This window comes from Rhineura floridana, chromosome 1, assembly GCF_030035675.1.
Source record: "Rhineura floridana isolate rRhiFlo1 chromosome 1, rRhiFlo1.hap2, whole genome shotgun sequence".
Lineage (NCBI taxonomy): Eukaryota > Metazoa > Chordata > Lepidosauria > Squamata > Rhineuridae > Rhineura > Rhineura floridana.
The window spans coordinates 163,943,869-163,969,782 of NC_084480.1; the positions used below are offsets into that span (position 1 = coordinate 163,943,869).

The window sequence follows — 25,914 nt, forward strand, 5'->3', positions numbered from 1 at the left end:
TCTGATGACTATACAATTCTCCCTAGAGAGTCAAGGGACAAGGTTATAAATCAAAACGGAAAATATTTGTTCCAATTCTTGATTAATCACCAGCTCAATTGCATAAATGGAACATACTTAGACTCTTCTCACGGCTTCTACACTTTCATCTCAACTAGAGGCGTAAGTGTGGTAGACTACTTTTTGGGATCCTCTTCTTTAATGCCCCTAGTCAAAGAGTTGAGGACAATAAGTAGAGAGGACAGCGACCATCTACCGCTCTGCCTAACCCTACATGATCCTTCCCCATTTATACGCCCAATCACTTTCAAACCATTTCTGGATAGACTAGTAGAGCCTAGAAGTATTAAATGGTCATGGGATACTGAATCCTCAGTAAAACAAATATTAGAATCACCCCCTCTTTTAGAATTACGAAATCAGGCCACATCGGCAAAGGGGGATATCGTGGGCTCATATGAAAAGGTGATTGCCTCTCTGGAAGCCCAGGTTTCCACTGTCACCACCAAAAGACCGATGGGGAGGAGTAATTCCTGGTTTGACCGGGAGTGCAAAATGAAGAAGAGGGAGTTAGCTACCCAAATCAAAAAGCTAAAAAGAAATTATTCTAAGGAGGCAACCCATCGCCTACTCTTAATGAAGAGAGCTTACAAAAAACTACTAAAGGATAAAAAACAAAAATTTTTTGTAAACAATTGGCGCGGGTTAGAGCAGGCCCATCTCCAAGGCAAGGAGGCACTTTTTTGGAAACTTGTCCAATGGGGTTTTTACCCGAAACGTGGGTGTCTCATTTTAGAATTATTTTTGGCTCGGTCCCATTATCTCTTCCACACTACCTCGAAAGGCCGCCAGACTTGCCCGACTGGCCCCCAGTCTCAAGCTCCGAGATTGGAGACCTGATCCTGATGCTACGCAAAAGTAAAGCTCCGGGAGAAGACATGATGCCACCGGAGATCTTTCTGGCCGAAATGTCATGGTGGGGTCCCTTACTTGCGGCCTTATTTACACACATTAACACCGTAGGCGAGTTTCCGAAAGGCTGGCGTACCAGCATAATTGTACCTATTTTTAAAAAAGGGGATCCAGCTGACCCCCGAAATTATAGGCCAATTAGTCTGCTCGACATAGCGGCAAAACTCTATGGTCGCTTCCTGCTTAACAAACTAACTGAATGGGATGCAAAGTTCTCAATTATTCACCAGGAACAAGTCGGATTTAGAAAGGGAAAATCCACAAAAGAACAAGCATTTATTCTACAACACCTAATAAACAAGGCCGTAAAAGGGCGGAATCTATCGCTCTATATTGCCTTCATAGATTTTGCGGCAGCTTTTGATTCGGTGGATAGGGCGATTCTGTGGCAAAAGTTGGACCGTTCAAATGCAGACAAGAGATTGGTGTGGCTCATAAAATCTCTACACCAATCCAATGTGGCAAGAATTCGTTTAGGAAGGAATGACGCCTTATCCTGTGACATCCCTATAATGAAAGGGGTGAAACAAGGGTGCATATTGGCGCCATTCCTTTTTAATTTTTTTATAAATGACATAATTCCTGCACTGTCCGCACCCAAGTTCTTTCCCCCTGCTGTAGGTTCCCAAAAAATTTCAGTACTATTATATGCGGATGACCTGGTTTTAATGTCCACGAACAAAATAGGTATAAAAAGATTACTCCTCGGTTTGGAAGAATATTGTCAAACCCACCACCTCCAAGTAAACCAGGCAAAATCAAAAATCATGGTTTGCGGTAGATACAGAAGGACAAAAAACACTTGGATTTTAAATGGATGCAGATTAGAACAAGTGAAGTCCTTCAAGTATCTCGGCATAGTCTTTACAAATACACTCACCTGGAAAGCACAAGAGGAAGCCATCAAACTAACCAGTGCTAAAACATTTCGCCAATTAAAAAGGTTCTACTATACGAGAGGAGGCCAATTAACCCTTCCCCTCCTAAAAATATATAGAACTGCAGTAATTCCCAAATTACTATATGGGGCAGAATTGTGGGGACATGCCCTCAAACGCACTGTAGAGCCTTTACAAAACTCTTTTCTAAAACAGATCCTGGGCCTCCCACGCAGCTCCCCTTCAGCACATGTAAGGACGGAAGTGGGAATACACTCATTAACTGCAAAAATTGACTTGGCAGCATTAAGATTCTGGAGGAAAATCCTATTATTGGACGATTCCGCATTAGTCAAAGGTTGCTGGCAGGAACAAATTCAAAAAGGGGGGTGGGCACAATCTACGAAACTCTTAATTGAGCATTACAATCTAGCACCTTATGATCTTAAATTATTCACCCCAAAAGAGCTGAACAACTGGGTACTCAATGTTGATGAGTCTCAAGATAGACGCCGAGTGTCGAGTTCTCAGTTTTCGACCTGGTTCCCGCTCTTCAAAATAAAGCACACTCCCGCCGCTTATTTTTCCACCCTTTCCTGTCCACAGAAACGCAGAGCGTTTACAGAAATAAGGTTTCAGACAATGCCCTCAGCAGTTTTAGAGGGAAGGTATAAGGGAGTGCCAAGAAACCAACGTTTCTGTATATGCGGGAATAATATGATTGAGGACCTTCCCCATTACATGCTCTACTGTCCTCTCTACAATTCCCTGAGACATAAATTTTTAGATCCCTTCCTAAAACCTAGAGAGGGCCTAGTACAGGAATTTATACTTACTGATTGCGGTTACAAACTTTGCCATGGCAGCGAAGAGATTAAGAGCCCAATTAGTGAAAGACAATTCAAACAAAGCCGAGCAGCCATGATTTCCCAAGACAGAACATATTGCATTTTATTGTACAAATTTTACTGTTGTGTTTTTAAATGTGTTTTGCGATGGCCAATGGCTAGAAGCAATAAAGTATTTGATGATGAAACTGCTTGATCGTATCCAACGTTGCCCCTAGGTGCTGCATCCTCTGTGATGGGTTGAGTTGGCTGCTTTGATTGTTCACTAAAAAAACGTGATCTTTTAGGTGAGCCAAGATGATCTGGACATCCTCCCAAGCTTGATGGACCGATTTGGAACAAATTAGGTGGTCGTCCAGGTAAGGGTAGATGTGTAGTCCTTGCAATCTGAGGCTGGCCACTACCATCACCATGACCTTGGTAAACACTCTGGGGGCTTACGCCAGTCCGAAAGAAAGCGCCTTGAACTGATAGTGATGGCCACTGTAATAAAGTCGAAGTAGTCGATGATGTTCCGAAAATATCGGCATATGCAGATAGCCTTCCTTGAGGTCTATGGAAGGTAGAAAGTTGCGAGGCTGAAGGGCCTCCCTTATTGACAACAGCGTCTCCATTCTGAATTTGCGTGGAGTCACAAATCGATTTAGAAATTTTAGCTCGAATACCACACACCAGGATCCATCCTTCTTTCCCACTAAAAAGACTGAGTAAAGCCCTGAGAAATACTCCTCGAAAGGCACTTCTTCTATTGCAGAGATGTCCAGCAAGTGACAAATCTCGTTTGATACTGCTATGCACTTCTCGGTGGAACTGGAGACAGGAGAAGGAAGGAACCTGGCCAGCAGATACTCCAACAGCTCTGTCTTGTATCCATCTTGGACAACCTGCGGTACCCATTTGTCCTGAGTGGTATCTTGCCATTTTTAGTTGCTTAATAATGTTTTAATTGTATTGGATGTTTATATGTTGTGAACCGCCTAGAGAGCTTTGGCTATGGGGCGGTATAAAAATCTAATTAATAAATAAAAATAAATAAAATTGATGGAAAAATTTGTTTAACCTTCCTCCCACCGGTGGCAGCGGAACTGAGTCAAAAGTGTTGCTGATTCTTACGTCTTTGGTGCCCGACTGGGAAAGTTATGGGAGAATGAGGTTTGTGGAGATTTTTGTGGAAATCTCAATCTGTTTCATGAGGGACGGGGATTTCTGAAATCACGTCCTCTCCCACTGGATCTGAAAGCACGAAAGGTGTATGGAAACTGGTAGGAAATGGGAGAGTGCCTATACAAACGCATGTCATCCTGTTTTTGTATGGCATAGTCTTAATTTTGTCTTTAGATTCCACCAAAACCTCCCCTTCAGTGCCATTTCCCCGAACAGCTTTGACCCAGAGAAAGGGACTGAAGCTAGATTTGCCCGAGAAGAGGCATCAACATCCCAGTGTGAAAGCTACAGGTGCCTATGAGCAACTACCACTGCTGCCATGACCCTGCATGAAAACTGGGTGGAGTCCAAAGTAGTGCCTGCAACATTCACCTCAGTCCCATTGCACTCACCAGCTCCGACAATAACATCGCCTCCACGGCCTCACCAGAGCGCTGTCGACTGCAACATAGCTGGAAGGGGCCCTTTCAGCAAGATCGTCAAAAGCTGAATAGGCTTTGCATTGAGAATTGGCTGAAAGCTTTGATGAGTGGGCACTGGTCACAGCTGCTGCTGAGCCATGGCCTGACTTTTTTATATGCTTTTTCTTTACAGACTTTTCCATAGTATAGAATGACTTTAAAAAAAATTAGGTAAAGAAAGTAAGAGGACAAGTACAGAACTGACAGAATAAATGACTGAGGTACTACGAACAAACAAAAAACTGACAGAAAAAAACAGTAATTGAGAGATCTCACAAACAGGATGTACTCTGAGCTGAGACAGGAAACGAAATGAGCCTCAGCAAGAGGAGCAAAAGTGTTTGCTGAAGCATTTCCTGTCTCTGAGCTGTAGGGGAAGCTACACTACCCACTTGGAGACCTCTGTCATCCATGAGAGAAATGTTGTGTAATGTATGACTAACTATCTTAATATAGACTGGCTACATGTGTGTTCCAGTCATGAAAAAGAAGCAAAATTTCTACATGTGTCCTGGAACAGTTGATCATGGAACTGACTAGAGGGACAGTGACCCTGGACTTAGTGGCACCCAGGTCCTGGTGCAAGATGTGTTTTCAAACCAGTTGGGAATAGTGACCATAGTGGTGTTCAAAGTTAACATACATGTAAATGGCCAAGAAAATCCAACATGGTCAAATCCAACTTCCCCAAAATGAGGAGACTGGTATAAAGCTGAAAGGCAACTTTAAATAAAGTTGAAAGTCAAGAGGGTTAAATCGCTCCAAAACGCTTGTGAGTTCTTTAAAAAACATAGTAACAGAAGCTCAACTGGAGTGTATACTGCAGATCAGGCAAGATACCACGAGAGCCAAGAGGATGCCGGCTTGGTTAATGAGCACTGTCAAAGAAACTATTAGAGGCAAGAAAGCCTCCTTCCAAAAATGGAAATCTTGCCTGAATGAGGAAAATAAAAAGGAACATGAACTCTGGAACAACAAATGTGAGACAATAAGGAATGCTAGAAGGAATCTGAGGAGCACGTTGCTAAAAAAATGAAAGCCAACAAAAAAATATTGTTACAGTCAAAGCAGGAGGACCATCTAGGGAGGCTGTTGGACCCTTGGGTGACAAGGGAGTCAAAGGTGTGCTAAAGGGAACCAATTACCTAGGAAAGTGGTGGGCTCTCCAACACTGGAGGTATTCAAGAGGCAACTGGACAGCCACCTGTCGGGTATGCTTCCATTTGCATTCCTGCACTGAGCAGGGGGTTGGACTCGATGGCCTTATAGGCCCCTTCTAACTCTATGATTCTTAAGCAGGACAAGGAGATTGCAGAGAACCTAATTTATTATATTTTTTTGCATCTTTCTACATCCTAGATGATATAGAGCAGATCCCTCAACCTGAACTAACATTTGCAGGAAGCGAGTCTGAGGAACTGAGGCAAAAAGTGATGAGAGATGAAGTTCTAGGCTTAACAGACAAAATAAAAACTGACAAATTGCCAGATCCAGTTGGCATCCACCCAAGAGTTCTCAAAGAACTCAAATGTAAAATTGCTGACTTGTCCCTCACGCCTAACTTTAAAAAAGGGATCCAAGGGGTATCCCAGATATTACAGGCCTGTTAGCTCAACATCTGTCCTGGGAAAACTGGTAGAATGTATTATTAAAGATAAAACCAAGCAGATAGAAGAGCGAGTCTTGCAGAAGTAGAAACAGCATGGCTTCTGCAAAGGTATGTCCTGTCTCACTAACCTATTAGTTATATGAATGTCAACAAGTATCTAGACAGAGGTGATCCAGTGGACACAGACTTTAAGCAGAGAGTAGGAATAAACAAGCTCTCCCAATGGAGGGCAGTAGAAAATGGAGTCCCTTAAGGATTGGTATTGGGATCTCTGCTTTTTAACTTGTTCATAAACAATCTAGAGTTAGGGTGAGCAGTGAGGTGGCCAAGTCTGCTGATGATAATAAATTGTTCAAGGTTGTTAAAACAAAAAGGGATTACAAAGAGCTCAAAAAAAAATTCTCCAAAATGAATGAATGGGTGGTAAACTAGCAAATGAAATTCAGTGTAAATAAATGTAAAGTGATGCATACTGGAGCAAAAATTCTTATCAAGGGTTCTGAACTAGCAGTGACTGACCAGGAATGAGACCTTGGGGTCGTAGTGGATAGCTCAATGTTGACTCAGTGTGAAAAAGGCAAATTCCATGCTAGGGATCATTAGGAAATGTACTGAAAATAAAACTGCTAATATCAGGACGTTGTATAAATCCACGGAGCAGCAGCATTTGGAATATTATGTACAATTCTGGTCACCTCACCTCAAAAAGGATATTGTAGAGCTAGAAAAGGTTCAGAAAAGGGCAACCAAAATGATCAAGGGGATAGAGTGGCTCCCCTATGAGGAAAGGCTGCAGCATTTGGGGTTTTCTAGTTTAGAGAAAAAGCAAGCCAGAGGCAACATGATAGGAAAGTATAAAATTATGCACGGCATGGAAAAAGTAGATAGAGAAAAGTTTACCTCCCTCTCTCATAACACTAGAACTCACAGACATTCAATGAAGCTGAATGTTGAAAGATTCAAGACAGGCAAAATAAAGTACTTCTTTACGCAGTGCATAGTTAAACTATGGAATTCACTCCCACAAGAAGCAGTGATAACCACAACATGGATGGCTTTAAAAGATTAGTCAAATTCAAGGAGGATAAGGCTACTGGCCATGATAGCTGTGCTCTGTCACTGAGGCAGTATTCTTCTGAAAGCCAGTTGCCAGTAGCCGCAGGAGGAGAGTGCTCTTGCACTCAGGTCCTGCTTGTCAGCTTCCCGTGGGCATCTGGTAAGCCACTGTGAGAACAGGATGCCAAAGGCAGCATTTCTACCCACTCCAGCACTGAGGTGGGTAGATGTGGAAATGCTAGTTTTTACTTCTAAACACCACACTGAGAGATCCCTGCTTGCACCTGCTGCCCTTGTGTGTGTGTGTGTGTGTACTGCCGATTTTATTTATGATATGGTCTTGTCCTTCACTCTGCCCACTTCTGCCTCTGGCCCTGCCCACCCTTAAAATCCAGCTCTTGGAAGGGTTGCCACATTGAAATCACAGCACAGTAGAGTTGGAGGAGGCCTATAAGGCCACTGAGTCCAACCCTCTGCTCCATGAGGAATCCAACTTTATGTATACTCGACAGGTGGCTGTCCAGGTGTCTCATGAATGCCCCCAGCATTGGAGAGCCCACCGCCTCCCTAGATAATGGGTTCCATTGTCATACTGCTCTGTTAGGAAGTTTTTCCTGATGTTCAACCAAAATCTGGCTTCGTGTAACTTGAGCCCATTACTCTGTGTCCTGCACTCTGGGATGATTGAGAAGAGATCCTGGCCCTCCTCTGTGTGGCAACCTTTCAAGTACTTGAAGAGTGCTATCATATCTCCCCTCAGTCTTCTCTTCTGCAGGCTCAACATGCCCAGTTCTTTCAGTCTCTCCTCATAGGGCTTGGTTTCCAGTCCCCTGATCATCCTTGTTGCCATCCTCTGAACCTGTTCCAGTTTGTCTGCATTCGTTTTTATTTTATTCATTTATTTATTATTTTATTTATATACCACCCTTCCTACCAGCAGGAGCCCAGGGCGGCATTCTTCTTAAAGTGGGGTGTCCAGAACTGTACGCAGTACTCAGGATGAGGCCTAACCAGTGCCAAATAGAGGGGAACTAGTACTTCATGCAATTTAGAAACTGTATTTGTTAATGCAGACTAAAATAGCATTTGCTTTTTTTGCAGCCACACCTGGTCCTCAGGCTAATAGTTTCCCCACTGCTGTCTTATGGAGACCCCCTGAACATTGTCTACAACTGTTCTCCTAAGAGCAGATGAGTTCTTCTTGATGTGGGGGTGACATCCACTTTCTCCCAGTTACTCACCTTGTCATGTAGCGTCCAGCCAACATACTTGAGATAGCCATCAGTCAGGAAAGAAGTGCTGTAATGTTGCATCCACTGACCCATTTCTTCAACGCAAATGGCACGGATTTCAGGTACGAGGTCCCTTGACAAGTAAAGAGCAAGGAAGGTGTTAAAACCAACAGCACAACTCTCTGATCCCTGCTCTACCCAAACCTGCCTTTACCCCAGCTCACCGATAGCGATGAACGAAGACCCCCTTGAAGATGGCGTTCATCAAATTCTCAAGCTCTTCCTGCTTCTCCTGGAACTGGGAACATACAAAGCAGGACACAAGAGGCTTAAGCCCCCAACCAAGCACTTGCACCCACTGCTACCTGGATCCCATATTTATTTATTTAATTAATTTGGATCCCGCCCTTCCTCCCAGCAGGAGCTCAGGGCGGCAAACAAGGCACTAAAAACACTTTAAAACATCATAAAAACATATCTTAAAATACATTAAGACAAAACAGCGTTAAAAACATTTTAAAAAACTTTTTTAAAAAAGGGTTAAAAACATTATTAAATATATATATAAGCAATTCTGACACAGAGACAGACTGGGATATGCCTCAGGAAGACTCTCACAGAGCCTCTGGCTGAAATACATGGCTGCATTCTGTCAGTTGTATGCAAAAATGAAACTGAGTGGCAACTGCATCCTAATGAGTTACAATAAAACCCTAGAGGCCGGTAGGGAAATCTCGCTTACCAAACAGTTACCTTATTATCACAGCCAATCTAGTTATTATTTATTTATTGCATTTGTATACCGCCCCATAGCCGAAGCTCTCTGGGTGGTTTACAATCTAGTGGATTTTGTGATGGGAAGACTGAATGTCTGCCCCTCTTGTCTATCAGACATGAACGCAGTCAACGTTTTTACTGGTACATTAGAAACCCATAGTTGATGGGCCCAAACGCAGTCACATAGATGCCCTGATCAAGAGATGTGTGTGTGTGTGTGTAGAATCAAGTATACACACAGGATGCGAACAGGATGATTGTCAGCTTTAGAAAGAGCCCTCAGAGTCTAGTTAAATCAGAATAATCCCACTTGAGGGATTTCTGCAGCTTTGATGTGTGGGAACACACAAGACAACTTTCTATTGGGTGTGTTTTGCAAAGCCCCTGCTAGCGTCCTGATGGTATTCATGTTTCTGTTTAAGAATTTTTCTTCAGGAGATATTGGATCAATATAATGAATCCCCAAAAGATGCTGACTAACTCATTCAAATATGTATTTTCATAGAATCATAGAATAGTAGAGTTGGAAGGTGCCTAAAAGGCCATCAAGTTCAACCCCCTGTGCAATGCAGGAATCCAAATCAAAGCATTCCCAACAGATGGCTGTCCAGCTGCCTCTTGAATGCCTCCAGTGTCGGAGAGCCCACTACCTCTCTAGGTCATTGGTTCCATTGTCGTATGGCTCTAACAGTTAGGAAGTTTTTTCTTATGTCCAGTCGAAATCTGGCTTCCTGCAACTTGAGCCCATTATTCCGTGTCCTGCACTCTGGGACGATCGAGAAGAGATCCCGGCCTTCCTCTGTGTGACCACCTCTCATGTACTTGAAGAGTGCCTAGCTTTAGTCCGAGGGTGGTCCTCTAGATACTGTTGAACTCCCATCAGCCCCAGGTAGCACAGTCAGCAGTCAGAGATGATAGGAGCTGCTGTTCAGCAAGACATGGAGGGCCACAGGTTAACCTCTCCACTTAAGCCAAAAAACAGCCTCACTGAGGAACGCAAGTGAGATCTAGACAATAATCTTGCCCAGCTGTCTCATCGGAAGCCTCCCATACAACATCATGAAGGAAATGTAAAGTCATCATTGTTCTTAGTATTATTACTTGGGGACAATGCAAGGGCCAGGACCACCTTTCAAACATCCACAGGCCCATTTCTGCTGTGAGGTAGGCTATCTTGCCAAACTGCGTCTGGCTTCATTTACTAAGGATTTGTCTTAAGGACATACAAATAAAAAGTAAGAGCCTCCTGGATAAGGCCAGTGGCCTATCTATCCAGCATCCTGTACTCCCAATGGCCAAACAGATGCCCCAATGGGAAGCCCGTAAGCAGGACCTGAATCCAACAATATTCTCCCTGCTTGTCATTCATAGTAACAAAACATACTGCTCCCGCAGTGGACAGTCATTATGGCTAGTAGCCACAGCATTATCTTCTATGAATATGTCCAATCCTCTTTTAGAGCCATCCAAGTTGGTGGCCACCACTTCCTCCTGTAGGAGCAAATTCCACAGTTTAACTATGCATTGGGTAAAGAAGTACTTTCTTTTGTCCGTCCTGAATCTTCCAACATTCAGTCTCATTGGTTGCCCATGAGTTCTAATGTTATGAGGGAGAAAAACTTTTCTCTAATCCACTTTCTCTATACTATACACAATTTTATACACTTCTGTCGTGTCACCTCTGATCGGCTTTTCTCTAAACTAAAAGGCCCCAAATGTTGTCACCATTCCTCACAAGGGAGTTGCTTCATCCCCGTGATCATTTTAGTTGCCCGTTTCTGAACTTTTTCTAGTTCACAATATTCTCTGTGAGGTGTGGTGACCAGAACCGTACAGTATTTCAAGGTTTTATCACACCATAGATTTGTCACATTGTAGCATTATCATAATGGCAATTATGTTTTCAATTCCTTTCCTAATGATCCCTAGTATAGAATTTGCCTTTCTCTCAGCTGCCGCACACTGGGTTGACATCTTCTTCGATCTATCCACCATGATCCCAAGGTCTTGTTCCTGGTCAGTCACCTACGGTTCATACCCCATGAGTGTTTTATATAAAATCAAGATGCCTTACCACAATGTGCATCATTTTCTTTTATTGAATTGTATTTGCCATTTTACAGCCTATTTACTCAGTTTGTTGAGAATCTCACAAGCCCTTTTTGTTTTAATCACCTTGAACAATTTGGTATCATCCGTCTCACGGCTCACTCCCAATTCTAGATCATTCATGAACAAGTTAAAAAGCACAAGTCCCAACAGCAATCCTTGGAGGACTCCACTTTCTACATCCCTCCATTGGAAGGACTGTCCATTTATTCCTACTCTCTGCTTCCTACTATTTAACCAATTCCTGATCCACAAGAGGACCCCTCCTCTTATTCCATAACTGCTAAGATTACCCAGGAGTCTTTGGTGAGGTACTTTGCCAAAAGCTTTTTGAAAGTCCCAAGTACACTACGTCCACTGGATCACCTCTATCTATATGCTTGTTGACACGCTCAAAGAACTCTAAGAAGTTAGTGAGACAGGACTTTCCCTTGCAGAAGCCATACTGGTTCTGCTTCAGCAAGGCTCACTCTTCCTGCTTCAAGGCCTGACCGCTGTTGTCCATGCACTGGTAACCTCCAGGCTGGATTACTATAATGCACTCTATGTGGGGCTGCCCTTGAAGTTGGTCCGGAAACTGCAGCTTGTGCAAAATGCTGTAGCGAGACTGCTCACTGGAGCAAGGTATCACCAACATGACACCCTGCTGCTGAAAGAATTGCACTGGCTACCTATTAGTTACAGGGATAAGTTTAAGGTTCTCGTTTTGGTGTATAAAGCCCTACACACAGCTTGGGACCAGGATACCTGAAAGACCGTCTTATCCCTCATATACCCAGTTGATCACTGTGCTCTGCAGGTGAGGGCCTCCTGCAGATACCATCTTATCAGGAGGTCCCTTCTGCACTGTCACGAATAGTTAACTTTGGTCAAGCTGAAATGGGTCAGCCAGAGAGAATTCTGGGAGCCTGTGGTTCCATAGGACTCCCTACTGGGGAAGATCCGAAGTTCAGTGTCAGACAGGCAATTTGCAGCTTTGCAAGGGGATGCAACTGATCCCTACCTGTTATCCCTTATCAGCTTCCTGGGATTAAAAGTCAGGAAGAGGGGGTGTTGTAGATCAGGACCCCTGGGTGATGCTGTCTAGCTCCCTTATCTTCAAAGACTTCAAAGGAGTAGATCCCCTGCAGGGGTAGGATATGGCTGTTTGCTTTCCCCCGCTCCTTGTTGACGGTTAAACCCTATAAAAAAGGAAGGGTAATCTTCCAGAGACAGTTCCCTATTTTCCATCTACTGGGACTCGCTGAAATATGAGAGAGAAAGCCTTTACGGGAACCAGGTGATCTATGTAAGTATAGGACCTAGCTTAGTAAGTTCTTTATTTTACCCTTTTGTCTGTATTGAACCTCTCCTCTTTTGTCATGCCAACGTACCTGATGTAACCCGTCTGAGGGCGTTTAGCTTAAAGGAAACTAACCGCTGCTCTCTATTGTAAATATCAACTCATTCACTCTTAAATAAATTATCTTTGTATAAATGGTGTGTATTGGATTGGAACTAAAGATTCTAAATCTAGTCCTTGGTTACTGAATGCTACTGTTACTGTTAGTTAACAAGGGTTAATCCCTTGCAATTCGCATTGGGCTCTGAGGTCCCTTCCCTCAGAGAAAGGAACCTAGCCAGAAGGGTGGTGGCAGTTACTACGTAAGTAATTACTCCTGGAAGAGGGAGAGTTTGCCTGGGAAGCAGCAGCCCAAAGGAGTGCGACTGTTCTCAGAAGCAAAGAAACCCCCTTGGGGTGCTAAAGACAAGGGACCCCAGGTGGACAAGTCTTTGACATGCACAACATACGAAATGGACCTTTAGTGTAGTGCCACCTACCCTTTGGAATTCCCTCCCCTTAAATATTAGACAGGCACCCTCTCTGTTATCTTTTCGGCACCTTCCTCTTTCAACAAGCCTTTTGAGACCTTATCCCAGTCTGCGTCTGTGTTGGAATTGCTTTTTAATATGTTTTTTAAACCTTTTTTTAAAAAATAAATGTTATTAAAGCTTTTTTTAAAGCTTTTTCTGAGGGAGGCAATGGTAAACCACCTCTGAATACCGCTTACCATGAAAACCCTATTCACAGGGTCACCATAAGTCGGAATCGACTTGAGGGTAGTTCATTTCCATTTTTTAAAGCTTTTAAAAATGTTTTAAAAGATGTTTTAACATATTTTAACGTCTGTTTTTATGATGTGTTAAAGTGCTTTTAGTGCTTTTGTTTGCTGCCCTGGGCTCCTACTGCGGGAAAGGGCAGGATATAAATCTAATAAATAAATAAATGCTTGGTTATTTTATTTTTAACAATACTTTTCACCAGTTTTCCTGGGACAGACATTATGCTAACAGACTTGTAATTTCCAGGATCATTCCCCCACACAATACCTTTTAAAAGTAGTGTTACATTGACCATTTTCAAGTCCTAGGGCATAGAGGCTGAACTTGGGGACAAGCTATACATTTTTGTTATAAGATCAGCAATTTCACATTGCAGTTCTTTAAGAACTCTTGGGTTGATGCCATCCACACTGGTTATTTGTCAGTTTTTATTTTATCCACTAAGCCTAGACCTTCATCTCTCACCAACATTATCTGCCTCAGTTCCTCAGGCTCCCTTCGTCTAAAAGTTGGTTTAGGCACAGGGATCTGCCCTATACTCTCCACTGTGAAGACAGATGCAAAGCAGGGCTGTGGAGTCGGAGTCGTGGAGTCGGAAGCAATTTTGGGTGGAGTCAGAGTCGGAAGCAATTTAGGGTGGAGTCAGAGTCGGTAGAAATGTACTGACTCCAACTTCAAAATAAAATTAACATTTTAATATTAATATCAATTTATTAATATTAATACATTAATATAAATTTGCCATTTATGAAGGAGTCAGACAGTAGAAAAAATAATATAATTTGCCATTTATGAAGGAGTCAGAGTCAGAGCAGGACAGTAGAATAATAGAGTCGGAGTCAAAGGTTTGACATACCGACTCCACAGCCGATGCAAAGAATATAATCTTCTTATCCTCTTTTAGCACAACTTGACTCCCTTGTCATCCAAGGCTCCAGCTGCCTCCCTCACCAGTCTCCTGCTACTAACGTATTTAAAAATGAAGTTTTGTTGTCGGTCTTTATGTTTTATGGGATGGGCACCTCATTTTATTTTATTTTAGCATTTCTTGTTGAGTGCGCTTGCATTTGTTTTGCTAAAGTTTGAGTTCCTTTTTGTTCTCATTTGGACAGGACTTCCATTTTCTAAAGGAAGTCACTTTTCCTCTAATTACTTCTTTACCTTGCTTGTTAACCACACTGGTATATTCTTGGTCCTGATGGTACCTTTCTTCACATGCAGCATACATTCTAGCTGAGGTTCTAACATTGTGCTTTGAAAGAACTCCCAACCATTTGGGGGAGTTTTGACCCTCTTGACGTTGCTGTTCAACTTCCTTTTTACCCATCCCCTCATTTCTGGGAAGTTTCCTCTTTTGTAGTCAAATGGGACCACATTGGATTTACTTGGCAACTGTCCATGTGCATGTGTATTGAATTTAATAGCACTATGGTCACTTTTAACAATTGGTTCAACAACACTTACATCTCCCACCAGGTCTTGGGTGCCATTCAAGATTAAGTCCAAAGATGCCATCCCTCCCAGTTCCATCACCAACTGTTCTAGAGCACAGTCATTTAGAGTATCTAGAAATTTTACCTCTCTGTCATGATTGGAACACATATATATACCCAGTGTGTGTGAGGGTCATTGAATAATTATTATTTCAATTTACATCCCACGCTTCCTCCCAAAGGAGCCCAAGGTGGCAAAATACATCAATTGGGATCTCATTTAAAAGATCCCAAAAAGCGTATAAACAATCACATTATCTCAGTTGCCAGGAACAGTATCTGTCAGCCATCAAACGCCTGAGTAAACAGGAACATTTTTAAATTCCTCCTAAAAGCTAATAACGAGGAGACGCAAGAAGGGCATTCCACAGACAGAGAACTGCCCGAAAAGGCCCTACCACTATAAATGCTATGCAGGCAGCCCTCAGCGGCAGCACCACCACCAAGGCCTCACCTGCCATCATAGGGTCTGAAATCATCGATAGTGGAGAAGACACTCTGATACTTGGGTCCCAACCATTTACAGCTTCATATACTAATGCTAACACTGGATTGGGGCCAGTATCTCACTGGCAGGCAATGCAGCACTTTCAGCATTGGTGACACACAGTCCCATCAAGCTGCTCACTGACCATACTAGGAGCCGCATCCTGTACTAGCTGCAACCTCCAGACCATCTTCAAGGGCAACCCCACGTACAGAGCATTACAAACAGCCCACACAGGTGGTCACCAGAGCATGGATAACTGAAGCCAGGCTATCCCAGTTTTATCATTGGGCCCAAACTGCCAGGAACTAGCACTTCTACAGCACTATCTACTGGGAGATGGTTACAGCTTCCAGAAATTCCCATTCCTTTTTTTCCTAACAAAAATTGTAACCATTTAAGTGCTGCCTGTGAAGCCAACTGAAAGATTATTGTTGCCCCCAACCCCCTCCCGACCTCTGAACAGTAAAAAAATTGTTCTTCACTCTCTAGTGGCTTTATAGCCAAAACTGGCAGGATGGCAGAGCTGGAGGGAGCCTTGTAGGCCATCCGGTCCAACCCTTTGCTCAGTAAAGGAAACCTAGAGCTAGAGCACTCCTCTCTCAACAGCTCTGGCCTGAAGGCACTGAAAAGCCTAATTAGGTTTTCCTCCTAATCAGGAAAGGAAGAGAAATGGGGGTGGGGGGAAACAGCGTTGTAAACAAGACAAGAGGAGCAGGAGCTCCCGAGCAGGTAGGCAGGCAAGGCCTCCTCCCAAGGAAGATCAAGAAACTGCAGTGACTGACACAGCCCTTCCTGTAGAGCAAGTGGAAGGAGTAACCCTCCTCCAATGAGGAAGAACAGCTTATGTAGGTAAAAGGACAGGGAAGGTGCAACAAAGTTCAAGATACCAAGAACGGCCCTCTCTATCCCATCAAACTTCCCAGAAATATCCGCCTGACCAAGGGACAAGTTGCTCAGCGGGATGGACCCAGGTCTAACCCCCAAGGCTCTTCTCATCTGCCAAGCCGCCTGTCGCTGCAGCCCTGCCCCATTCACCTCCTTGCGCTGCTCCAGCAGCCCTTCCAGCTTCTCCAGGGCCCGTCGGCTTGGTCCCTTGGCCTGCTCGGCCTCATACTGCCGCTGACTGTTGTCCTTCTGCAAGCTGACACTCAGAGCCACGCGCACCAAGCCTGTCATCAGCTTCATGGCTAAAGCGAAAGACAGAAGCACAGCATGGGACTTCCCTGCTCCTTCCAGAGAGAGATGCATCTGCCTTCCTAGTCCAAGCTGCTCTCCTACCTGCCAGGGTGCTGGTGTGGCGGAAAGCACGCACTTGAGAGTCCGACATGCCAGTAAGTAGGGCAACAAGACTGTCCACCAAATATTCATCGTAGACAACTGCATGTTGGGTACGGTGCACAAGAACTGCCACCAGTTCACAGAACCCCACCCGGAACCGTCGCCAGGCCGGTGTGTTCAACGACAATGGGTACTCCGCTGAGTCCTGGAAGGAGATTCACCTGAGTCCACCAGTGTGTCCCTGTCACCCTCACTCCAAGAACACTGTGTTGATTCAGCCTTCCTAGAAGCCACCGGCTTCCCATAGCTCTCACCTCATCAAATGATTCTGTCAGTTGCTGGATGATCTCTGAGTTCTGGAGACCTTTCAGCATCCCCAGGGTCACTTCACCTTCCAGAGAAGGGGGGGGGAAATGCTAGTTCAACCTCATAACCCTGTACCAATGCAGAACAAGCAGGTAACTGGGAGGAGGCTGAAACATGGGACAGAAAGGAGATACACACTCTCCACACCAGACTCACCTCTGCAACCACAGGAACGTACAAGGAAGTTGAACAGCTCCAGGAACCCAGATTCCCTGTCTTTCTTATAACTCTCGAGCCAGTCATCAACTACAGACTGTGGGAGTTGACCAAGAAAAGTAGTCAATGAGAGAACAAGAGCAGGGACATGCACATAGAAGCTAGAGAGAGCAATGACCACCCAAAAGCACAAACAAGCTACAGGATTTATTTATTTATTTCATTGAAATCCCGCCCTTCCTCCCAGCAGTTGCCCTGCCTTATTTTTCTGCCCTTATTTCCCAGCACCTCTCTGCTTGTTAATTTTCTCCACCCAACTATCACTCTCATCTGCCCCATTACCTCCCGCCCTCTCAACACTTTAGCCACTGTGTCCTTTACACCTGCTATTCTATCCCAAAACATATGACAGATAGCACCTCTCTCTCCCTCTTCAAATCCTCCTTTAAAACCTACCTTTTCTGTGATCCCTTCCTGTTAGGTACCAGTAGTCATTCCAACAAAAACACCCCTTCCTTACATCCATCTCTTGCTATCTTTGCCTCCTCTCACCCCAATGCTAATTTTAGACTATAGATTAGCTGCTCATAAAAGTGGATGGATGGGAGAACAGGCTGAAGCTAAATCCCGACAAGACCGAGGTGTTGCTTGTGGGAGACAAAGGGAGGTTGGGTATTAAAGACCTGATGCTTAATGGGGTGAGATTACCCCTGAAGGACCAGGTCCGTAGCCTTGGGGTCATTCTTGACTCCCAGCTGTCCATGGAGGCTCAGGTTTCGGCGGTGAGTCGGGTAGCTTGGTATCAATTACGTCTGATACAGAGACTGCGGCCCTACCTTCCTGTTCATCTACTCCCACAAGTATACATGCCCTGGTCTCCTCTTGCTTAGACTACTGTAATGTGCTCTACGTGGGGTTACCCTTGAAAACGGTCCGGAAGTTACAGCTGGTACAGAATGTGGCGGCGCGCTTGATTAAGCACAGCCGTCGCCGTGATCACATCACTCCAGTGTTAATAGATCTTCACTGGCTACCAGTTGTCTACCGGGCCCAATTCAAGCTGTTTAAAACCCTAAACTGTTTCGGCCCAGTTTATCTAAAGGAGCGCCTCCAGAATCACCAATTATGCCGCCTGACAAGATCAGCCTCACAAGACCTTCTCTCGGTCCCACCGGTTAAAACAGCTGAGCTGGTGCAGACCAGAGAGAGGGCATTCTCGATTGTGGCCCCCACCCTCTGGAATTCCCTCCCTTTTGATCTTCGACATGCTCCCTCCCTGATCAGCTTTCGCCAAGCTTTAAAAACCTGGCTATTCAGGCAGGCCTATGGGCTTGGGGAGAATTAGTTTTATGATGTTTTAATTGGAAACTAATTTTAAATTGATGATGACTGTATTTTGTTTTGTATTTTGTATATTATGTGTGGCTTTTAGTATTGTAAGTTGCCTAGAGTGTCCACTAACCTGGACAGATAGGCGACCAATAAATAAAATTTATTATTATTATTATTATTAGTTGCTACTCTGTAAAACATCTTGTGTGCCAATGAAACTGGAAAAATGGAATCAGACAACCTTTAATTCGATTCCGACTTATGATGACCCTACGAATACGGTTTTCCTGGTAAGCGGTTTTCTGAGGTGGTTTACCATCTACTCCCTCTGAGGCTGAGAGGCAGTGACTGGGCTAAGGTCACCCAGTGAGCTTCATGGCTGTGTGGGGATTCGAACCCTGGTCTCCCGGGTCATATTCCAATACCTTAACAACTACACCACACTGGCTGTGTGTGCCAATGACACTACATCAATTATTTCTCCATTGGAACCGTAACCCACCCAATTCCCCAGTTCTAGAATTGTTTGCAAAAAAACACTCAGCTAGTTGCCCCATGAGAAAGAATTGCCTACAGGTGAAGATACAAGGGTTAGCTGTTTCTTGGAAAGTGAGAAGGAAGACCCCTGAGCTAATCAGGGCTACTTTCTAGAACCAGCACTCCATAGGGTGACTAGACCTGCCTGAAATCTAGCAGCTCTGCCTTGTTAAGGGAAAAGACTGCTCTGTGCTGCTTTCTCTTTTTCTGCCTTCCAGAGTTAAAACGAAGCACAGGGGTTTCTTTCAGTACGGTAGCTTCTAGACCACCCTTGCGGAGGATGTAAGAACTACAACAAGGCCAGAATGAGGAGGCAACTGCAAGTCTAGTCCATGGGTTGCCATCTGGCTCTCACAAGACTATCTTGTTTTCCCGCCTCCTCCTGCACCGGGTCCTCTTAGGGCCATGGACACTGACGGGCCCTCTCCAGACCCTAAGAGGACCCGCTGCAGGAGGCGGGAAAACAAGATAGTCTCGTGAGAGCCGGATGGAAACCCAGGGACTAGACATGCAGTTGCCTCTTTCTCACACACCCCACCGACCCCGCTCTCACCTCCGTGGCGCTTCTGCCCAACTTCACCACCTCAAAGAGGTCGCTGGGCTCCCGGGGGCGCTTGCGGGCAGGGGGCTCCTTCGGGGCAGCGTCCCTTCTCCTTGGCCGCTTGGCCACCTGAGGCGGGAGAACAGAGCCCCACCCCACCCCGACAGGGTTAACAGGCACAGGCAGGAAGCAGCAAAAGACCCTCGCCGGGGGGGGGGTCGAAGGCGCCCCTCCAGGCGAGGGCGCGAGGGCGGGGACGAGGCGCCTAGGCCTACCTGGCTCCGCTGCCGGGCGCCCCAGACCGGTCTCTTCCCGCCCTGGCCCCGGAGCGCTTCCTCGAAGTCGCTGCCGGAGTCAGACGCCGCGTCCTCGGAGCAACACAGGCCTCTGCGGCAGCGGCGACAGAAGAGGAGGGAAAGGGAGAGGAAAAGGGGACATTAGCCGGCGGGGGGGGGCGGCGGCTCCGGAGACGCAGCACCAGCAGCCCCGACGACGACAACCTCCCCCCCGGACAGGTTCGGCCACCGGCCCCTCCGTCCCACCCAGCGAGTCACTCACGGGGCGGGAGACGCCACGGCAGGGGAGCCCGATCCGGGCCGCGGCGAGGTGGAGCAGGAGGAAGAGGGCGGCGAGCGGGAGCGGAGGCCCCGCGGAGGAGGCGGCATGGTGGCGTCTGAGGAGGCGAAAGTTGGCGGCGAGAAAAAAAAACCCCTCCCCCCGCTGTTCCCCCTCTCTTGCGCTGTGGAGGGCGCCCCCGAATGGTCACGTGCCCTGCCCCCTGGCAGGACCCTCCTCGGAGCGCGCAAGCGCAGGATCTGCCCTCGCTCGGCTGCCCCCTCCCTTCTCACTCCCCTGCGCGGGAAACGCGGCGAGGCTTTGGCCACGCCCACCTCGCCTACCCAGCACGCGGCTCCCGGCGGCACGGAGCATGCGCGCCCAGAAGCCCCGGCCCCCCCACTTCAGTGCGCTGAGAGCGCGGGAAGGATACGGAGGCGTGTTCGTCTAAGGCTCCCTGTTGCCCTTTTCCGAAAATCCCGCCGCCCCTCTGGGGAAATTGATTTGGATAGACCTCTCCCCCCCCTCGTCTCCGTTGGTGCCGGAAAAGGAGCTGTTCCTCCCCAACACGCCCCCCGAATCGGCTGGCGCTGGTCGAAGTAGACTGCGCTTGGCGCTGGACGCTTCATCGCGCCCCAGAGAATGAACAATCTCCGCTTCCCCGTCCCTTTCTGGGAGCAAGAGTTGCCTCTTCAATTCCAGCCCCTCGCAAAAGCGCTATTGGGAGGAGGAGGAGGAGGAGGAGAAGGCTCTTCCCTTCCTCCGGCACTGTCCGCCTCAGATCCGCAGCTCCTTCGCGGGGCAGGCGCTTCCTTCCCCGGGCCAAGCGAAGGCGCCCCAGGGTGGCAGCCATTCGCCCTGCCCGCAGTCCTGCTCCCCGTGGGGGCTTTGTGCTCTTCGAAAGGATTCCTGCTGAGGAAAGCGGGCAAATCGGGGGCGGGAGCCCATCGCCATCCTCCTCTTAAGCACTCTCCCGACCCAGAAAGCTGGAGGAAGGGGGGGGGGTTAGTTGCCAGTTCTTATTTGCTGGAAAGTTTGAAACGCTAAAAGAGAAGGGACGCTCAGGTATCCCTGAACGCCAGAGTCGTTTCTGTGTCCTGAACCCGAAGAGAAACACGATGCTGAAGTTGGTTCCTAGTCCTCTGCAAGATGGCATTAGTTCCAACCCAGGTCAGAGCTTTTTGTTCAGTTATGGCTCAGACAAGGTCATTTATCATTTCTGATTTTAGAGTGTTTTTAACTGTATTTAATTATGTATTTTATAACTTTTGTGATCCGCCCGAAACGTTTTAGTTAACTGCAGGGAATAAATGTAGACAACACCAACAACATTAATTTATGTATCAGAAGAATAGCCAAAATATATAGGAAAGATTATAAGGAACTTGGATGCCCATTCCAAAATATGATTTGGAGCACCACAAATCATAGTTCCACACTCTTCTTTTAGATGCAGTCCATGCATAGTTTAGAGTCTCATCTATGAAATTACATCTTTATGCTTCTTGAGTGAATCATCTGGTGAACTGGCCAAGTTTCCATCTGCCATGGCACCAGATAACATAGTCATACTTTGAGAAGAATTGTTGTGCATTTGATTTATTATATCTCTAAATAAATTACTACACATATATATTATATTTCTCCAACAGGTAACAACCAAGTATACAAATGAACATATAAACAAGTGCAGACTTAATTAAAAAAAAAAGAAATAAGGAAGTCATATTGATCAGAACTGGTAAAACAGTAAAAAATATTTTTCTTAGAAATATATTAGAACATTTTTGCAATTTACAAAATCAACACCATTTCACATGGGCTGGAATTAAACAATTTCACCCATTCAAAATAATCTCCTGGTTTTCAAACATCTCTGAAATAGTAGTAGATTTAGAAGAGCACCTTCTAAACTGCACATTACACATCATCGTCATTATTTGGTCCTTTATAGCCTCATTGCTACATTATGACTTGGAGTACTATTTTTCTTTATGAAGTCTTGGAACAACTCATCTGTTGCACAAACGTCACCACATTTCCCAGGGTGGCAAAAAAGTGATACCCCCCCCAAGTCTTTTGAAAACATCTTAAAAACAAAAGATCTTTACAAAATCAAATACAAAACAGTGAAAAACACCTTTTGAAAATTACAAAACATTGTTGAAAACATTACAATACAGACGCACACTGGGACAAGGTCTCTCCTTAAAAGGGTTGTTGAAAGATGAGATTTTTTTATGTTTAATTTTTGTATCGGTCTTCCCTCTTACCTTGTTACAGCTCAAATATTATTATTTTACAAAGCCATTGGTATTAGCGACAGAAGGAAATGTGGCAGGTTAAATAATGATTTCTTGAAGATGTAATTTCATAGTTGACACTCCAAAGCATTCATGGATGGCATCTCAGAGAAGACACTCTCCCAGGTGCAATGCAGTATGTTTTAGGGTGCCCCAAACCATCTTTTGTGATGGGCACCTCATTTCCTTATTCTTTTCCTGTACATATTCGCAATAAATTCTGAATTGGGTGGGAACCCTCTCCAGAATGCATGGGTGTATGACCTGCAGTGCCCAAAGCATGTTTGATGGTGGAAATCCACAGCTCCTTACGTATTTTCTACATAGCTTGATTATTGTTGTTGTGCATAGATGTCCATACCTGTTCCGTATGACCACAAACCATGCCAGGCAGGATGCAGAGGCATCTCACGGAGTACACTATTCACTTTGCTCAAGTGAATGATTTTTCATAGCTCACAGAAGATTTTGTAGTGGTCACCCCAAATTATATATTTTTCCCTATTTACTCTTCATTATTTTAGCTGGGAAAGACATGCATGTCATAGAGTACACCATCTTTTTTCCTGGGGTATATGATTTGTCCTGGCCCAGCGCAGATTTTGGCATGGGCACCCCCAGTTCCTTATTTTTTCCTGCACATTTTTCTCTGGTTTCGTTTTGCATAGATGCCCTCATCTGTGCCCTGTGCCTAGCAAAAGCTCTGGGCCAGACGGGACGCAGCGGCATCCCGTAGGGGACACCCTCCCCTTTTCTGGGATATATGATTTGTCCTGGCCCAGAGGAGATTTTGGGGTGTGAACCCCCAGTTACTTATTTTTTCCTGTATGTTTTTGTCTGCTTTGGTTTTGGATAGATGCCCTCCCATGTGCCCTGCGCCCAGTAGAAGCTCTGGGCCAGGCAGGACGCAGTGGCAACTCGTAGGGGACAACCTCCCCTTTCCTGGGGTATATGATTTGTCCTGGCCCAGTGCAGATTTTGGCATGTACCCCCAGTTACTTATTTTTTCCTGTATGTTTTTGTCTGCTTTGGTTTTGGATAGATGCCCTCCCATGTACCCTGCGCCCAGCAGAAGCTCTGGGCCAAGCGGGATGCAGTGGTATCTCGTAGGGAACACCCTCCCCTTTCCTGGGGTATATGATTTGTCCTGGCCTAGAGCAGATTTTGGGAGTGTACCCCTAGTTATATTTTTTTCTGCGTGTTTATGTCCATTTTGATTTTGCATAGATGCTCTCCCATGTGCCCTGCACCCAGCAGAAGCTCTGGGCCAGGCGGGACACAGTGGCATCTCGTAGGGGACACCCTCCCCTTTCCTGAAGTATATGATTTGTCCTGGCCCAGAGCAGATTTTGGGAGTGTACCCTTAGTTACTTATTTTTTTCTGCATGTTTATGTCCAGTTTGATTTTGCAGAGATTCTCTCCCGTGTGCCTTGCACCCAGGAGAACCTCTGGGACAGACGGGACGCAGTGGCATCTCGTAAGGGACACCCTCCCCTTTCCTGGGGCATATGATTTGTCCTGGACCAGAGCAGATTTTGGGGCATACCCCCAGTTACTTATTTTTTCCTGTATGTTTTTGTCTGCTTTGGTTTTGCATAGATGCTCTGCCATGTGCCCTGCGCTCAGCAGAAGCTCTGGGCCAGGCAGGAAACAGTGGCATCTCATAGGGGACACCCTCCCCTTTCCTGGGGTATATGATTTGTCCTGGCCCAGAGCAGATTTTGGCATGGGCACACCCAGTTCCTCATTTTTTTCTGCGTATTTTTGTCCAGTTTGATTTTGCATAGATGCCCTCGTGAGTGCCCTGCACCCAGCAGAAGCTCTGGGCTGGATGGGACGCACTGGCATCCCAAAGAGGACACCCTCCCCTTTCCTGGGGTATATGATTTGTCCTGGCCCAGTGCAGATTTTGGGGCGTGTACCCCCAGTTACTTATTTTTTCCTGTATGTTTTTGTCTGCTTTGGTTTTGCATAGATGCCCTCCTATGTGCCCTGTGCCCAGCAGAACCTCTGGGCCAGGCGGGACGCAGTGGCATCTCGTAGGGGACATCCTCCCCTTTCCTGGGGTATATGATTTGTCCTGGCCCAGTGCAGATTTTGGGGCGTGTACCCCCAGTTACTTATTTTTTTCTGCATGTTTTTGTCCATTTTGATTTTGCATAGATGCCCTCCCGTGTGCCCTGCACCCAGCAGAAGCTCTTGGCTGGATGGGACACACTGGCATCCCAAAGAGGACACCCTCCCCTTTCCTGGGGTATATGATTTGTCCCGGCCCAGTGCAGATTTTGGGGCGTGTACCCCCAGTTACTTATTTTTTCCTGTATGTTTTTGTCTGCTTTGGTTTTGCATAGATGCCCTCCTATGTGCCCTGTGCCCAGCAGAACCTCTGGGCCAGGCGGGACGCAGTGGCATCTCGTAGGGGACATCCTCCCCTTTCCTGGGGTATATGATTTGTCCTGGCCCAGAGCAGATTTTGGGGCATGTACCCCCAGTTACTTATTTTTTTTCTGCATGTTTTTGTCCATTTTGATTTTGCATAGATGCCCTCCCGTGTGCCCTGCACCCAGCAGAAGCTCTTGGCTGGATGGGACACACTGGCATCCCAAAGAGGACACCCTCCCCTTTACTGGGGTATATGATTTGTCCCGGCCCAGTGCAGATTTTGGGGCGTGTACCCCCAGTTACTTATTTTTTTCTGCGTGTTTTTGTCCATTTTGATTTTGCATAGATGCCCTCCCGTGTGCCCTGCACCCAGTAGAAGCTCTGGGCAGGATGGGATGCAGTGGCATCTCATAGGGGACACCCTTCCCTTTCCTAAGGTATATGATTTGTCCTGGCCCAAAGCAGATTTTGGGGTGTGTACCCCCAGTTACTTATTTTTTATGATTTTATGACATCGTTATGTATTTATGATAATATCAGAATCCTGATGATTTTGATTGTATAAATGTATTGTCAGTCTTGACCGGGAGAGTCTCCTGATTACAGTGATATATCATACAGTGTACCCCATTATATATTTTGGGGTTCAGGGGCATGTTAAATTTGGCTTGACGTTGCTGTTGCTGTCAACTTCTTTGTTAGTGATTGAACTTTCACGCAAATAAGGAACTGGGAACTAGGAACCAACTTCAGCGTCGTTATTTCTCAACTGTATTTATGTATTTTTATCTATTTTTTTTAAAAATTTTTTTACTGTGTATGATTTTATTGTGAGCCACCCTGAGTGCCCTTTTGTAGGTTAGAAGGGTGGGATAGAAACTTAATAAATAAATGTCAATGTGAATTTCTCAATGAGGCTGACTGCAAGCTTCATCTTGGACATTGTTCAAATTATAGCAAACATTAACAAAGTAATGGTGGCTGCTTGGCTGGGCCAACCACAAGGCAAAGTGAGGCAACAAAGTCAGATGTAGGATTTGGGGGCACATTTCAGAACAGCTGGTGGTTAGGGCTCCTGACACCCCAAGGCACTCACAGGAATTTTTCTGGGGTGGGGGCAAAGTAAACACTTCCTTGACTCCCAGCTGTCCATGGAGGCTCAAGTGTTGGCTGTGAGCCAGGCAGCTCTGTATCAACTTCATCTGATATGGAGACTACGCCCCTACCTTCCCAATCATCTGCTCCCACCAGTGGTGCATGCCCTGATCACC

At 45.7% G+C, this 25,914-nt stretch overlaps 1 protein-coding gene across 4 annotated transcripts in view; it reads right to left on the bottom strand.

Moving 5' to 3' along the window:
• Positions 1 to 20,215, bottom strand: part of STAG3 (STAG3 cohesin complex component) — a 69,524-nt gene extending 49,309 nt beyond the window's left edge. For 2 of the 4 annotated variants that reach the window (XM_061583740.1, XM_061583720.1), the window contains exons 1-9: positions 19,961 to 20,215; positions 19,678 to 19,789; positions 19,415 to 19,531; positions 16,993 to 17,089; positions 16,785 to 16,861; positions 16,471 to 16,675; positions 16,228 to 16,379; positions 8,445 to 8,518; positions 8,230 to 8,353 (exon numbers count right to left, since the gene is read on the bottom strand). In XM_061583740.1, the coding sequence (XP_061439724.1) occupies positions 8,230 to 8,353; positions 8,445 to 8,518; positions 16,228 to 16,379; positions 16,471 to 16,675; positions 16,785 to 16,861; positions 16,993 to 17,089; positions 19,415 to 19,531; positions 19,678 to 19,789; positions 19,961 to 20,067 (1,065 nt within the window). In that variant the 5' untranslated portion in view covers positions 20,068 to 20,215. Of the gene's footprint in view, positions 1 to 8,229; positions 8,354 to 8,444; positions 8,519 to 16,227; positions 16,380 to 16,470; positions 16,676 to 16,784; positions 16,906 to 16,992; positions 17,090 to 19,414; positions 19,532 to 19,677; positions 19,790 to 19,960 lie in introns of those variants that run through there. The other 2 variants (XM_061583730.1, XM_061583750.1) reach the window with 2 other exon arrangements.
• Positions 20,216 to 25,914: the final 5,699 nt, after the last annotated feature.